The following is a 17645-nucleotide window of genomic DNA, read 5'->3' as shown; positions in this document are numbered from 1 at the left end:
CCCAGTGCCTATCACAAAAATATATATATATATATTCACACCGTAGCAGTCCTCGCTGAAATACGGTGGCAAGCAGCAGAGCGTAAAGCACCCTCAAAGCCTATATTAATACCCAATAGAACAGGGCAATTAATAAGAGATAAGTTAACTCAGCACTTGGCCTTGAGTGAGTTAACCGAATACCACAAAGTATTCACACCGTAGCAGCCTTCACGGTGGAATACGGTGGGAGGCAGCAGAGCGTAAAGCACTCTTTGTCTATAAATCAAATCAGCCCTTGGCATTGAATGAGTACCACAAAAGTATTCACACCGTAGCAGCAGTCGCTGAAATACGGTGGCAGGCAGCAGAGCGTAACGCACTCTCAGAGCCTATATTAATGCCAATTAATAAGGAATAAGTTAGATCAACACTTGGCGTTGGATGAGGTAATCAAATACACAAGACAAAAATCTCCACACCGTAGCAGCCCTCGCTGAAATACGGTGGCAGGCAGCAGAGCGTAACGCACTCTTAAAGCCTATATTAATACCCAATAGAACGGGCAATTAATACAAAAAAAATAAGTTAACTCAGCACTTGGCATTGAATGAGTTTAACCGAGTACCACAAAGTATTCACACCTTAGCAGCCTTCACGGTGGAATACGGTGGGAGGCAGCAGAGTGTAAAGCACTCTGTGTCTATATTGACACCCAATACAATGGGGCAATTAATAAGGAATAAATCAAATCAGCCCTTGGCGTTGAATGAATTAACCAAAAAATAACCACACTGTAGCAGCCTTACTGCGAAATACGGTGGTACTGGCAGGCAGCAGAACAAAAGCACTGCCAATGCCTATGCTAATGCAAACTACGAGAGCAATTAGCCAAACAGATATACAATACTCACACCGTAGCAGTCCTCACACTGCAATACGGTGGTAAACGACAGAGCGCAAGTCACTCTGTACGTATCAGGATCGTAACTTTTTAGTAAACGGGACAGTTTGTCATATCACCACCAGTAAACCCAGTAGTATCCAGCTACAACGATAGCGGTGAAGCGAAGAACACTCTCGTTGCTAACGTTAGCACAAACACAGCGCGCAGACGTGCGGCGCTGGTTCTAAACACACGCGTTGTCAAACAACAGTAGAAAGTAATAAGTATACTCACGTGCGAGCTGGCTCACAGAAACACTCCGTTGCTACAGAACGCACGCCAGCAGCAGCGGCGGGGCGAAAATCACCCTAATGCTGCAGTCTGTGACTGTCTGTCACTTCAAACTTACCTCACAATGACAATATTGTCGAACGTCCGTATCGAACGCACGGGGGGGAACCCCAGTCGTGAAAACAAACCACGCGTGTCTCTGGAGGACACAAGGTAGCTCCAACCATATATATATGGCTCCAACCGCGTTGGTTTCGAGACACAGTAGCGTAGCTGTTTAGTTTCAACGACCTGCGCTTTTCGAGGCGAAAAGATGAAAGAGGATGAACCCTGTGAACTGGGCACCTATATCGGTGGCTCACGCCCACAGGGGGTCACGAGTGACAGTGTTGGTATTAATATTCGACCAATGCGCGAGCGCGTGATGCATATCCAGGTGTTGAAAACACCGCCCCTCTGGCGGTCAGTAGGTATGAAATAGAACAGTGTTTAGGCATTCTTAAATGGGATTGAATGTATGTACATTTTTAAATGGGGGGTGGTAGTGTTTCAGAGTTGTACCAACGGGGGTGGTAGTGTTTCAGAGTTGTACCAACGGGGGGGGTAGTGTTTCAGAGTTGTACCAACGGGGGGGGGGGGGGGGGGTGGTAGTGTTTCAGAGTTGTACCAACGGGGGTGGTAGTGTTTCAGAGTTGTACCAACGGGGGTGGTACGTGGTAGTGTTTCAGAGTTGTACCAACGGGGGTGGTAGTGTTTCAGAGTTGTACCAACGGGGGTGGTAGTGTTTCAGAGTTGTACCAACTGTTTCAGAGTTGTAATGCTTTAGTCTTTTTTAACCAAATAATCCCTAGGGGCCACAGTTGCGTATGTTTTTTTTGTTTGTTTGTTTTTATAAAAAAAATTGTTTTACTGTTGTATAATCGGAATATTTAACACTCAAGGTTGTGCGTTACTGTCATTAATGGCATGCCTTACAGAACTGGCCTATCGTCTCGTTCCTGCAGCAACACAGACGTTCCATTAATGACGGTAACGCACACCCTCTCGTGGAATATTGCTTAACACGGAGCACGCCAGAACCGTAGTAACCGTAGGATTAAATTAGTCGTGCAGTCTGCCAGAACCGTAGCCTATGTTTTCCAGGGTTTTATTCTTTAATGATTAAAGAATATTAAAGTTGAATCCATGTTTTGATCGGATCGCATCGGTAGCTGCCTCTCGTTAGCACAACAGTCAAAGTGGGACAGTGGCCGCGGCCATTTTGAAGATGTGGGCCTAGCCCTGTTATCGTAGAGCTATCGTTATCGTACTACCCCTCTCACCCTCTCTCCCTGGGGGTCCCTGTTACCGTAGTAGAGCCTTTACTACTCACCCTCTCTGGGGGTCCACCACGATGGCGTAGGGCTCGTCGATCATGCCGGAGATGAGCGTCTTGCGGTGGCGTCCTCCGCTCAGCTGCGCCACCTCGATGACGTCCCGGCCCGAGTCCGTCCAGTACAAGTTCGCGGCCACCCAGTCCACGGCGATGCCCCGCGGCATCTTCAGACCAGGGATCTGAACACAACACACACACTTAAAACATCTTCAGGCCAGGGATCTGAACACACACACACACACACTTAAAACATCTTCAGGCCAGGGATCTGAACACAACACACACACTTAAAACATCTTCAGGCCAGGGATCTGAAACACAACACACACACTTAAAACATCTTCAGGCCAGGGATCTGAACACAACACACACACACTTAAAACATCTTCAGGCCAGGGATCTGAACACAACACACGCACTTAAAACATCTTCAGGCCAGGGATCTGAACACAACACACACACTTAAAACATCTTCAGGCCAGGGATCTGAAACACAACACACACACTTAAAACATCTTCAGGCCAGGGATCTGAACACAACACACACACTTAAAACATCTTCAGGCCAGGGATCTGAACACAACACACACACTTAAAACATCTTCAGGCCAGGGATCTGAACACACACACACACACACACACTTAAAACATCTTCAGGCCAGGGATCTGAAACACAACACACACACACACACACACACACTTAAAACATCTTCAGGCCAGGGATCTGAAACACAACACACACACGTAAAACATCTTCAGGCCAGGGATCTGAACAAACACACACACACACACACACACACACACACACACACACACACACACACACACACACACACACACACACACACACACACACACACACACACACACACACACACACACACACACACACACACACACACACACACACACACACACACACACACACACACACACACCTCCAGGTCTGTGACCCCCCGCGTGTCGCTCTGGCGCCGATGGCGGTTGTTGTTGTCGTTGTTTGGCGAGGAGGCGGAGCCTGCGGAGGCGGGCAGATCGTAGGAGGACACGCGTCCCGTGTGCCAGTTGGTCCAGTAGACGCGGCCCGTCTTCACGTGCACGTCCATGGCGTCGATGCGCACGTTGGCGTCGCCCTGGAAGATCTGCTCGTAGCGCCAGCTGGGCACGCCCGGGTCCAGGCTGCGGATCTCGTTGTCGTCGGCGATGTAGAGAACCTGCCTCAGCGCTGGGGATTGATTGATTGATTGATTGATATGATTGAATACCATATTAGACGGAAATTCATACTGAAAACACATGCTTAAAGTATAACTGGGCTGCAACTATTGATTATCTTCCTAGCGGTTACTTATAATTGTGTGTTTTTTACCCATCATAACCATGTCTCCCTCACCCTCGCTAAATCATTGATTTGAGAATGCCCAGGGTGATTTCATTTTGACTGATTTGTGTGAACTGTAGCCTCAGACCTCTGAAAGTAGCTACACATACTATTTTGTACCAGTGTTGTTTTCGTCGACTAAAACTATGACGAAAAATGTTCGTCAACTACCTTTTTTCACTAAATGAAAACTAAGCCACGATGACTAAAACTAAGACTAAAGGTGTCGTTGATCCTGAGCGGTTGCCATGTTTAACTAGATACTCACTGTCAGCCTTGCAGGTGTCGTTGATCCTGAGCGGTTGCCATGTTTAACTAGATACTCACTGTCAGCCTTACAGGTGTCGTTGATCCTGAGCGGTTGCCATGTTTAACTAGATACTCACTGTCAGCCTTGCAGGTGTCGTTGATCCTGAGCGGTTGCCATGTTTAACTAGATACTCACTGTCAGCCTTGCAGGTGTCGTTGATCCTGAGCGGTTGCCATGTTTAACTAGATACTCACTGTCAGCCTTGCAGGTGTCGTTGATCCTGAGCGGTTGCCATGTTTAACTAGATACTCACTGTCAGCCTTGCAGGTGTCGTTGATCCTGAGCGGTTGCCATGTTTAACTAGATACTCACTGTCAGCCTTGCAGGTGTCGTTGATCCTGGTGAAGTACTTGTGGCAGCTGCACTTGTGCGAGCCCTTGGTGTTGTTGCAGATGTGAGAACACACGCCGAACTGCTTGCACTCGTCTTTATCTGGCAACCCAAAAGCACAAGACCAGAGGAGAACGTTAGGAACACAGTACGTCCCACCGAACGAACTGCAGCATTACATCATAACACAATCACATTATCACACACACACCCGCGCGCACATAAATACGCTTGCGTTGTCACCCCTCGACTTCTCCGCGCGTACAAAAAATAGCAACCATGCTCATTTTTTCTGCACAAACAAAGCCAGTTGTAGGAGTGGTTTACACCACTCAAAAACGCAGTTTTGATCTTTTTTAGATGGATAGTTCTTTTTGAGTGGTGTAAACCACTCCTACAACTGGCTTTGTTAGTTTACGTGTCTGTTCGTACCAAAGAATGATCATGGTTGCTATGGTCACCCTGTTCACCCGGGTGTGATTTAATTACGTCAGACAGGCTATATAATACCTTACACCACTCAGTTCACACGGGTGTGATTTTTAGTTTACGTGTCTGTTCGTACCAAAAAATGAGCATGGTTGCTATGGTCACCCAGTTCACATGGGTGTGATTTCATTACGTCAGACATTACGTCAGACCACAGTTGATCAGTCTATATAAGACCTTACACCACTCAGTTCACAAGGGTGTGATTTTTTAGATTATCTTTGATCATTTTTAGATTATCTTTTACTAGGCGCATTGATCGCTGCTCTTCTGAAAGGACCTTCATCCAGACCAGGACCTTCACCTCTGACCTGGAAGCCAGGCTTACCTTCACCTCTGACCTGGAAGCCAGGCTTACCTTCACCTCTGACCTGGAAGCCAGGCTTACCTTCACCTCTGACCTGGAAGCCAGGCTTACCTTCACCTCTGACCTGGAAGCCAGGCTTACCTTCACCTCTGACCTGGAAGCCAGGCTTACCTTCACCTCTGACCTGGAAGCCAGGCTTACCTTCACCTCTGACCTGGAAGCCAGGCTTACCTTCACCTCTGACCTGGAAGCCAGGCTTACCTTCACCTCTGACCTGGAAGCCAGGCTTACCTTCACATCTGTTGTGACCTCTGACCTGGAAGCCAGGCTTACCTTCACATCTGTTGTGACCTCTGACCTGGAAGCCAGGCTTACCTTCACATCTGTTGTGACCTCTGACCTGGAAGCCAGGCTTACCTTCACATCTGTTGTGACCTCTGACCTGGAAGCCAGGCTTACCTTCACATCTGTTGTGACCTCTGACCTGGACGCCAGGCTTACCTTCACATCTGTTGTGACCTCTGACCTGGAAGCCAGGCTTACCTTCACATCTGTTGTGACCTCTGACCTGGAAGCCAGGCTTACCTTCACATCTGTTGTGACCTCTGACCTGGAAGCCAGGCTTACCTTCACATCTGTTGTGACCTCTGACCTGGAAGCCAGGCTTACCTTCACATCTGTTGTGACCTCTGACCTGGAAGCCAGGCTTACCTTCACATCTGTTGTGACCTCTGACCTGGAAGCCAGGCTTACCTTCACATCTGTTGTGACCTCTGACCTGGAAGCCAGGCTTACCTTCACATCTGTTGTGACCTCTGACCTGGAAGCCAGGCTTACCTTCACATCTGTTGTGACCTCTGACCTGGAAGCCAGGCTTACCTTCACATCTGTTGTGACCTCTGACCTGGAAGCCAGGCTTACCTTCACATCTGTTGTGACCTCTGACCTGGAAGCCAGGCTTACCTTCACATCTGTTGTGACCTCTGACCTGGAAGCCAGGCTTACCTTCACATCTGTTGTGACCTCTGACCTGGAAGCCAGGCTTACCTTCACATCTGTTGTGACCTCTGACCTGGAAGCCAGGCTTACCTTCACATCTGTTGTGACCTCTGACCTGGAAGCCAGGCTTACCTTCACATCTGTTGTGACCTCTGACCTGGAAGCCAGGCTTACCTTCACATCTGTTGTGACCTCTGACCTGGAAGCCAGGCTTACCTTCACATCTGTTGTGACCTCTGACCTGGAAGCCAGGCTTACCTTCACATCTGTTGTGACCTCTGACCTGGAAGCCAGGCTTACCTTCACATCTGTTGTGACCTCTGACCTGGAAGCCAGGCTTACCTTCACATCTGTTGTGACCTCTGACCTGGAAGCCAGGCTTACCTTCACATCTGTTGTGACCTCTGACCTGGAAGCCAGGCTTACCTTCACATCTGTTGTGACCTCTGACCTGGAAGCCAGGCTTACCTTCACATCTGTTGTGACCTCTGACCTGGAAGCCAGGCTTACCTTCACATCTGTTGTGACCTCTGACCTGGAAGCCAGGCTTACCTTCACATCTGTTGTGACCTCTGACCTGGACGCCAGGCTTACCTTCACATCTGTTGTGACCTCTGACCTGGAAGCCAGGCTTACCTTCACATCTGTTGTGACCTCTGACCTGGAAGCCAGGCTTACCTTCACATCTGTTGTGACCTCTGACCTGGAAGCCAGGCTTACCTTCACATCTGTTGTGACCTCTGACCTGGAAGCCAGGCTTACCTTCACATCTGTTGTGACCTCTGACCTGGAAGCCAGGCTTACCTTCACATCTGTTGTGACCTCTGACCTGGAAGCCAGGCTTACCTTCACATCTGTTGTGACCTCTGACCTGGAAGCCAGGCTTACCTTCACATCTGTTGTGACCTCTGACCTGGAAGCCAGGCTTACCTTCACATCTGTTGTGACCTCTGACCTGGAAGCCAGGCTTACCTTCACATCTGTTGTGACCTCTGACCTGGAAGCCAGGCTTACCTTCACATCTGTTGTGACCTCTGACCTGGAAGCCAGGCTTACCTTCACATCTGTTGTGACCTCTGACCTGGAAGCCAGGCTTACCTTCACATCTGTTGTGACCTCTGACCTGGAAGCCAGGCTTACCTTCACATCTGTTGTGACCTCTGACCTGGAAGCCAGGCTTACCTTCACATCTGTTGTGACCTCTGACCTGGAAGCCAGGCTTACCTTCACATCTGTTGTGACCTCTGACCTGGAAGCCAGGCTTACCTTCACATCTGTTGTGACCTCTGACCTGGAAGCCAGGCTTACCTTCACATCTGTTGTGACCTCTGACCTGGAAGCCAGGCTTACCTTCACATCTGTTGTGACCTCTGACCTGGAAGCCAGGCTTACCTTCACATCTGTTGTGACCTCTGACCTGGAAGCCAGGCTTACCTTCACATCTGTTGTGACCTCTGACCTGGAAGCCAGGCTTACCTTCACATCTGTTGTGACCTCTGACCTGGAAGCCAGGCTTACCTTCACATCTGTTGTGACCTCTGACCTGGAAGCCAGGCTTACCTTCACATCTGTTGTGACCTCTGACCTGGAAGCCAGGCTTACCTTCACATCTGTTGTGACCTCTGACCTGGAAGCCAGGCTTACCTTCACATCTGTTGTGACCTCTGACCTGGAAGCCAGGCTTACCTTCACATCTGTTGTGACCTCTGACCTGGAAGCCAGGCTTACCTTCACATCTGTTGTGACCTCTGACCTGGAAGCCAGGCTTACCTTCACATCTGTTGTGACCTCTGACCTGGAAGCCAGGCTTACCTTCACATCTGTTGTGACCTCTGACCTGGACGCCAGGCTTACCTTCACATCTGTTGTGACCTCTGACCTGGAAGCCAGGCTTACCTTCACATCTGTTGTGACCTCTGACCTGGAAGCCAGGCTTACCTTCACATCTGTTGTGACCTCTGACCTGGAAGCCAGGCTTACCTTCACATCTGTTGTGACCTCTGACCTGGAAGCCAGGCTTACCTTCACATCTGTTGTGACCTCTGACCTGGAAGCCAGGCTTACCTTCACATCTGTTGTGACCTCTGACCTGGAAGCCAGGCTTACCTTCACATCTGTTGTGACCTCTGACCTGGAAGCCAGGCTTACCTTCACATCTGTTGTGACCTCTGACCTGGAAGCCAGGCTTACCTTCACATCTGTTGTGACCTCTGACCTGGACGCCAGGCTTACCTTCACATCTGTTGTGACCTCTGACCTGGAAGCCAGGCTTACCTTCACATCTGTTGTGACCTCTGACCTGGAAGCCAGGCTTACCTTCACATCTGTTGTGACCTCTGACCTGGAAGCCAGGCTTACCTTCACATCTGTTGTGACCTCTGACCTGGAAGCCAGGCTTACCTTCACATCTGTTGTGATTTCTGACCTGGAAGCCAGGCTTACCTTCACATCTGTTGTGACCTCTGACCTGGAAGCCAGGCTTACCTTCACATCTGTTGTGACCTCTGACCTGGAAGCCAGGCTTACCTTCACATCTGTTGTGACCTCTGACCTGGAAGCCAGGCTTACCTTCACATCTGTTGTGACCTCTGACCTGGAAGCCAGGCTTACCTTCACATCTGTTGTGACCTCTGACCTGGAAGCCAGGCTTACCTTCACATCTGTTGTGACCTCTGACCTGGAAGCCAGGCCTGCAGGAGCAGAAGGAGTCGCTGCCGTTGACCACGCAGTGACCCTCGTCACCGTCCCCGCACACCGTCCTGTTGCTGTGACAGTCGTTCAGCACCGTGCCTACAGGGGGCGACAGAGAGAACACAGCAACACTATGAAACATGTCCTGTTGCTGTGACAGTCGTTCAGCACCGTGCCTACAGGGGGCGACAGAGAGAACACAGCAACACTATGAAACATGTCCTGTTGCTGTGGCAGTCGTTCAGCACCGTGCCTACAGGGGGCGACAGAGAGAACACAGCAATACTTGACACAGCAACATGACGTAAAGTTATTTCCTGACTACAAACCAGTGACTACAGCATGACATAAAGTTATTTCCTGACTACAAACCAGTGACTACAACATGACGTATATAGTTATTTCCTGACTACAAACCAGTGACTACAACATGACGTATATAGTTATTTCCTGACTACAAACCAGTGACTACAACATGACGTATATAGTTATTTCCGCTCCCGACCGGATCAGAGACCTGAACATGGTCTGGATCTGCTACATAACAACAGCCAGACAGACCTTTCTTGCTGCAGTTGACCTCGTCAGAGCCGTAGTCCTCACAGTCGTTGAAGTAGTTGCAGCGCAGAGAGGAGCTGACGCAGCGACCGCTGGAGCACTGGAACTCATCCTTCTGACAGATGGACCCGGAGGGCAGCGATTCTGATTGGAGGAGAGCAGCATCACATGGTTAACATTCAATCCTCCCCCACACCCTTCTGACACGCCCCCCGGCTAACCGGACTACAATAAATAAACTGCTGAACTCACGGCAGTTGAGCTCGTCAGTGTTGTCGCCACAGTTGTTGACGGTGTCGCATCTCTTGGACATGGGGAGACACACACGGTCGTTGAGACACCGGAACGGCCTGGTGGGAGGGCACTGGAACACAGCTGAGAGAGAGAGAGAGAGAGAGAGAGAGAGAGAGAGAGAGAGAGAGAGAGAGAGAGAGAGAGAGAGAGCATTGAAATTCTATAACCACCTAAAGGAAAGTGAACCAGACACGCTCCACAAAAAGGCCTCATTCACACACAGTGAATCCCTGGAAAGATGTCCCCTCAGCCAGCTATAGTTCTGGGACTAACAGAAGCACAACCACCAGACAGAAAACAAACAGGACTACAACAAATCATAAGAAAACTAAAAGCAAGCTATCTCACACACTGGTGAAGAAATACACTCCTCAATGGCAAATAGTTTCTATAATGACAAAGATGAAGAAGCCCTGCAGTACAAACAAACAATCATAGAAAAACATTAACTAAAATAAGCTAATTCTCACATGAAAATATATGAAAGCAAACAAATACTCACATAAGAGTGTATACAAAATAAAGTAGCAAACACTATACCAGGGTTCCCCAATTAATTTTTCTCAAGGGCCATATTTTGACTAGGGAACCAGGCTGGGGGCCGAGTCCGCACACGCGAAAAAATTGTTTTTTTATTTTTTCATTAATTAATTAAAAACTGTTCTCAACCAGTGGTCCGGGGACCACCAGTGGTCCTTGAGGGGGTGCCCAGTTTGACATGCATAGGCTACTGACCCCCATTTCATGCCATTTATATCTGGGACACCCCCCCAAAACAAAACAAAAAACTTTTTTTTCTTTCTTTTTAAAAAAAAATCTTCCAGGGGCCACAAGGGGGCGCTCCGTGGGCCGCAAATGGCCCGCGGGCCGCCTATTGGGGAATCCTGCACTATACCAAAGTTCCAGATATAAGCAAACTTACAGTTATTAGGTGAAGAATTTCCAACCAACACAACATGCATCTCTGAATGTGAACATGAAACTGACAACAAACAAAATGGCTCACTCCAAGGAACAGTAAAGCTAAAGAGATACTGCCCCCTAGTGGATGGAAGAGAACCCTTCAACTGGAAAAGGTCTACCCAAAACCAGAGCAAATGGAATGCTATTTATTTAGCTCTAAACTGAGTTAACACACTCACCGCATTCCTCTGGGTTCTCGTCAGAGTTGTCGCCACAGTCGTCCTCTCCGTCGCACTTCCAGCCCAGCGGTTTGCACAGGGTGTTGTTACACTGGAACTCGTCCAGGGGGCAGTGTCGGCCCACTGCCGGACGGACGGACCGACGGGGTGAGAGGACATGATAGAAGGAGGCCACACTGATTTATCAGCAACACACACCGGTTCAAAGACTGTACTGCACTGCACTGCACTGCACTGCACTGCACTGTACTGTACTGTACTGTACTGTACTGTACTGTAGTGTAGTGTAGTGTAGTGTACTGTAGTGTACTGTACTGTACTGTACTGTACTGTACTGCTAATACTGTACTCTACTGTACTGTACTGTACTGTACTGTACTGTACTGTACTGTACTGCTAATACTGTACTGTACTGTACTGTACTGTACTGTACTGTACTGTACTGTACTGTACTGTACTGTACTGTACTGTACTGCTAATACTGTACTGTACTGTACTGTACTGTACTGTACTGTACTGTACTGTACTGTACTGTACTGTACTGTACTGATGCACTGACACTTATACACAATAATGCATGTTTCTCAAAATTAATACAAATACAATGCATGTTTCTCTAAATTAATAAAAACACAATAATGCATGTTTCTCTAAATTAATAAAAACACAATAATGCGTGTTTCTCTAAATTAATAAAAACACAATAATGCGTGTTTCTCACCACCACTGTCGCATTTCTCCTCGTCGCTGCCGTCCATGCAGTCGGCGTCTGCGTCACAGCGCCACCTGATGGGGATGCAGTGACCGTTCTTACACTGGAACTGGTCGCTGTCGCACTTCACATCACAGCCGTTCTGCAGCGGAAACACAAGAATACGCACCAAACACACAAAGAGTTAAAACTAATACACCAAACACACAAAGAGTTAAAACTAATAATACACCAAACACACAAAGAGTTAAAACTAATACACCAAACACACAAAGAGTTAAAACTTATACACCAAACACACAAAGAGTTAAAACTTATAATACACAAAACACACAAAGAGTTAAAACTAATACACCACACACAAAGAGTTAAAACTAATACACAAAACACACAAAGAGTTAAAACTAATAATACACAAAACACACAAAGAGTTAAAACTAATACACCAAACACACAAAGAGTTAAAACTAATAATACACAAAACACACAAAGAGTTAAAACTAATACACCAAACACACAAAGAGTTAAAACTAATAATACACCAAACACACAAAGAGTTAAAACTTATAATACACAAAACACACAAAGAGTTAAAACTAATAATACACAAAACACACAAAGAGTTAAAACTAATAATACACCAAGCACACAAAGAGTTAACCCATTTTGGTCGGGAACCCCATTTGATGTTATACTTTAGCTATTGAAAAATAGCAGATCTACAAGCTCATAGCGCGGCCCCGAGTGCCGCGCTACGAGCTTGTAGGTCTGGTACTTTAGAAAAATCGTGAAATTGTGGTGCAAATCTTTGAATATAGTTAATGTTTTTAACTCAAATCCTGGAACAACATATTTTCAGATGGGGGTCGGTGGCCAAATACATATAATTCTGGGGGTTCTTGACATGAAATATTGAGCACCACTGACATAGAAACATATCTATATGTTAAACATGGGTATTTCAGAAATCTGTCAAGATTTAGAAGGCTTTTTAAAATTATAGATCGGATATTTTCAGAAAGTGTAAGATCAGGCATTACGACGCCATGAAGGCCAGCCAAAATACATTTTAGTCAGATGTGTAGTGTAGATTTAGTCGACTAAACTATTATATATATTTAGTCGACTAGACTAAAGACTAGAAACTAAATTACATGTTATTCAAAAGACTAAATCAACACCAGTGTGTTGACCGCGCCAATGACTGACCGCGGCTGCGTCTGTCTGTCTGTCTGTCTGTCTGTCTGTCCGTCTGTCTGAGTACGAACAACTATAATGCCGCTGGCAGCCAGCTAGTGATGTAGCTAAGCAGCCTGCACCGCTCAGTTCACTCGGGTGTGATTGTTTTTTTACCTCATCCGAGCCGTCGGCACAGTCGTGGTCTCCGTCGCACTTCCATCGCCCTGCGATGCAGCGTCCGTTGGTGCACGAGAACTCACTCTCGCTGCACTGCCGCGGCACTGAGGAGCAGAGGGCAAAGGTCATAGAGGTCAGAGGGCAAAGGTCATAGAGGTCAGAGGGCAAAGGTCATAGAGGTCAGAGGGCAAAGGTCATAGAGGTCAGAGGTCAGAGAGAGCGGAGGAATACAAGAACACTCTGCAGAGAGGAAGGACTGAAGGGGAGGAGCTGAAGGACTGAAGGGGAGGAGCTAGTTAACAGCCCAAAATACATTACAGTATGCCTACAGTACATGTAGCATAGTCTGGCGTAGCCCGCACGATTTAGACATCTCCACATAGCATAGTCTGGCGTAGCCCGCACGATTTAGACATCTCCACATAGCATAGTCTGGCGTAGCCCGCACGATTTAGACATCTCCACATAGCATAGTCTGGCGTAGCCCGCACGATTTAGACATCTCCACATAGCATAGTATGGCGTAGCCCGCACGATTTAGACATATCCACATAGCATAGTCTGGCGTAGCCCGCACGATTTAGACATCTCCACATAGCATAGTCTGGCGTAGCCCGCACGATTTAGACATCTCCACATAGCATAGTCTGGCGTAGCCCGCACGATTTAGACATCTCCACATAGCATAGTCTGGCGTAGCCCGCACGATTTAGACATCTCCACATAGCATAGTCTGGCGTAGCCCGCACGATTTAGACATCTCCACATAGCATAGTCTGGCATAGCCCGCACGATTTAGACATCTCCACATAGCATAGTCTGGCGTAGCCCGCACGATTTAGACATCTCCACATAGCATAGTCTGGCGTAGCCCGCACGATTTAGACATCTCCACATAGCATAGTCTGGCGTAGCCCGCACGATTTAGACATCTCCACATAGCATAGTCTGGCGTAGCCCGCACGATTTAGACATCTCCACATAGCATAGTCTGGCGTAGCCCACACGATTTAGACATCTCCACATAGCATAGTCTGGCGTAGCCCGCACGATTTAGACATCTCCACATAGCATAGTCTGGCGTAGCCCGCACGATTTAGACATCTCCACATAGTATAGTCTGGCGTAGCCCGCACGATTTAGACATCTCCACATAGCATAGTCTGGCATAGCCCGCACGATTTAGACATCTCCACATAGCATAGTCTGGCGTAGCCCGCACGATTTAGACATCTCCACATAGCATAGTCTGGCGTAGCCCGCACGATTTAGACATCTCCACATAGCATAGTCTGGCGTAGCCCGCACGATTTAGACATCTCCACATAGCATAGTCTGGCGTAGCCCGCACGATTTAGAGATCTCCACATAGCATAGTCTGGCGTAGCCCGCACGATTTAGACATCTCCACATAGCATAGTCTGGCGTAGCCCGCACGATTTGGACATCTCCACATAGCATAGTCTGGCGTAGCCCGCACGATTTAGACATCTCCACATAGCATAGTCTGGCGTAGCCCGCACGATTTAGACATCTCCACATAGCATAGTCTGGCGTAGCCCGCACGATTTAGACATCTCCACATAGCATAGTCTGGCGTAGCCCGCACGATTTAGACATCTCCACATAGCATAGTCTGGCGTAGCCCGCACGATTTAGACATCTCCACATATACCCAAACTTCCTACATGAAGTGTAGTAGCTAAAACCATGGGTAGAAACAACTCTTTTCTCGTCCTTTTATATTGGGGTGGATGCATTGTTATTTTGATCGTTTGCCTGTTGTCGCTCCTATGGATGGTACCACACACTATGGAATATTATTCAACGACAACAAAATATTCAAAAGATAAGTTTTGGGTCTGAGAGGCTACATGTCATCAAATGGTGGTCCGTGGCTTAAATGCAGTACTTAGTTTAGACAGTTTTTGGTTTAGACTAGTCATTGGTTAGACCAGTCATTAGTCCTACAACTACAACCTATCTCAAACCCTCACCCTAAACCTAACCTCCCACGGGGCAGCACACCTAAACCTAACCTTAACCCATGTCTAACCAATGACTAGTCTAAACTAAGTATGCACCCATAAATGCAGAATAAATAATGGACCTTGACATGAAAAGGTAGTGTGCTATAGTCTAGTCTTCTTTGTCTTGTGCTGTTTTTTTCTTTTTTGATATTTTACTACAAATCCTGAACCTATTCAGTATTTAAGTCCGACGTCATTTTGTAGTGCTACGTTACGTCCGGGTCCAAGTGGCACCAGCTCCCGTCCGCATCTCATTGTAAATAGAATATCTAAACGCGTGAATCTTTTTACAATGACGTTATTTTTCAGAAAGGAAGCCATTGCGGGTTAAAATGGGTCTTAATGCTTCCAACTCGAGTAGAATTTTTAATGTTTTGTACAAGTGTCCATGACAAAGAAAATATATGATGTGGAGACAATAAGTAAGGGATAATATCTGGCTAGGTGGTCATTGTCGGGAGATAATTCACCGACAGGGAGATTAACCACCGAGGCGAAGCCGAGGTGGTTACACTCCCTGAAGGTGAATTATATCCCGACAATGACCACCTAGCCAGATATTATCCCGCTTATTACATGGCTAACTAACATAAATTAATCCATTGATCCAAAACACAACAAAAAAAGTATTCCATAACTTCGCGCTGGCTGAGTCTGCCCAGCTGCAGGGCTGAAGCACTGTCGGAAAACAAGGAAGTGAGTTGATCAAATAGAATCCATTTTCGGGTCCAGCTGCTTCGTCTATTTCTCGCTCAAATGTTTTCAAAAACATTTTTAAGAGCAATGTTTAGCTGTAAATTACATTGTGTGTCAGTAGTGTGTGTGTTTACATGGCTGTTATGTTGGAAACGGCAGTAAATCAAGCGGGCGCAGCCGCGCAGCTGGTGGTGCTCAGAGGGTTTGATTAGGCAGCGACCATACAGAACCACAGGACCATACAGAACCACAGGACCATACAGAACCACAGGACCATACAGAACCACAGGACCGCAACGTAGGAAGGGTGGAGCTCCATTAGAAACAGACAGGAGGACTGAGCACAATAATACGGTAGGGGAGGTTTGGGGGGAGCTGGAAAGGGCAGGGTGGGGGCAGGGCGGGGGGGGGGGGGGGGGGGGGATGTAGGCACATTGAGGGGACTGGGGTAGCTGAGAGGGAGGAGGGGGTGTTATGAGCTGATAGGGTGAACAGACCTACCTCTATAGCGCCACCAACGGGCCAGTGTGTGAAATGCAAAATAGACACGAGATGACGTGGTGAGATGAGCAGACAGACATCAATGCAAGAACAACGTAAACATAGGGCCGATTCATACTCCTGTTTTACCGCTGTTTCGGCGCTGTAGTGCCGAAATGATTTCGGACCTCAAATGACGTCACATTGTAGGCTCTACAGAGCGGAACAGACTTTTATTCGGCTCTAAAATAAGAGTATGAATCGGCCCATAGCATCTACCGGCGTCTGTGTGTTGTTGAATTCATTCTGTATACCAGTAACGTAAACATAGCATCTACCGCCGTGTGTTGAATTCAGAACAACGTAAACATAGCATCTACCGGCGTGTGTTGAATTAATTCTGTATACCAGTGATTCTCAACCGGTTTTCAAGACCTCCAGTTTGATATCTGATATGCACTCTATAGAGCGTCGCAGTCCCGCCTCCTACCCTGGACCAGGAAATGAAACCCAATGCATTATTCTCATAGACATTTCTTAAAGTATTTATTTAAAGACGGTTACGCCGCGGACAAAGCCAACTCGAGTCGTGACAACTCATGACAACACAAACAATATTTTGGACCAAACAAATAATTACAAAGAAGAAAAACAACAAAAAAAGTGTTGTAACCTCCCGTTTTTTTCTTCTTTCTAATTATTTGTTTGGTCCAAAATATTGTTTGTGTTGTCATGAGTTGTCACGACTCGAGTTGGCTTTGTCCGCGGCGTAACCGTCTTTAAATAAATACTTTAAGAAATGTCTATGAGAATAATGCATTGGGTTTCATTTCCTGGTCCAGGGTAGGAGGCGGGACTGCGACGCTCTATAGCCATACGGTATAACAGACCCGCGAGGGTCCATTTGGTTCCTAACTCTCCCCACGCCCCCAGGTTGAGAACCAGTAGGTAGACCATGCTTTAGTCCTGAACTATAATGCAGTGGTTCCCAAACCTTTTCGTGTCAAGGACATTTATTAGGCCAGGGACCCCCAAATCAACATTTATTAGGCCACGGACCCCAAATCAACATTTATTAGGCCACGGACCCCAAATCAACATTTATTAGGCCACGGACCCCAAATCAACATTTATTAGGCCACGGACCCCAAATCAACATTTATTAGGCCACGGACCCCAAATCAACATTTATTAGGCCACGGACCCCAAATCAACATTTATTAGGCCACGGACCCCAAATCAACATTTATTAGGCCACGGACCCCAAATCAACATTTATTAGGCCAGGGACCCCCAAATCAACATTTATTAGGCCACGGACCCCCAAATCAACATTTAT

General features: G+C 47.3%; 1 protein-coding gene across 1 annotated transcript in view; it reads right to left on the bottom strand.

Annotated features, from left to right (window-relative positions):
• The window catches only part of LOC306913792 (low-density lipoprotein receptor-related protein 1-like), a gene marked incomplete at its 5' end in the record, with an annotated part of 76966 nt that overhangs the window by 33930 nt on the left and 25391 nt on the right, over window positions 1–17645 (bottom strand). Inside the window, 9 exons of the mRNA XM_079490604.1 lie at window positions 2529–2710; window positions 3470–3756; window positions 4535–4654; window positions 9000–9137; window positions 9600–9740; window positions 9849–9971; window positions 11033–11155; window positions 11754–11886; window positions 13098–13204. Of these exons, the coding sequence (XP_079346730.1) occupies window positions 2529–2710; window positions 3470–3756; window positions 4535–4654; window positions 9000–9137; window positions 9600–9740; window positions 9849–9971; window positions 11033–11155; window positions 11754–11886; window positions 13098–13204 (1354 nt within the window). The remainder of the gene's footprint in view (window positions 1–2528; window positions 2711–3469; window positions 3757–4534; window positions 4655–8999; window positions 9138–9599; window positions 9741–9848; window positions 9972–11032; window positions 11156–11753; window positions 11887–13097; window positions 13205–17645) is intronic.

This window comes from Electrona antarctica (genome assembly GCF_951216825.1).
Source record: "Electrona antarctica genome assembly, chromosome: 21".
Taxonomy (NCBI): domain Eukaryota; kingdom Metazoa; phylum Chordata; class Actinopteri; order Myctophiformes; family Myctophidae; genus Electrona; species Electrona antarctica.
Note: the sequence above shows the minus strand (reverse complement) of the source record. Positions and strands in the feature narration are given on the sequence as shown.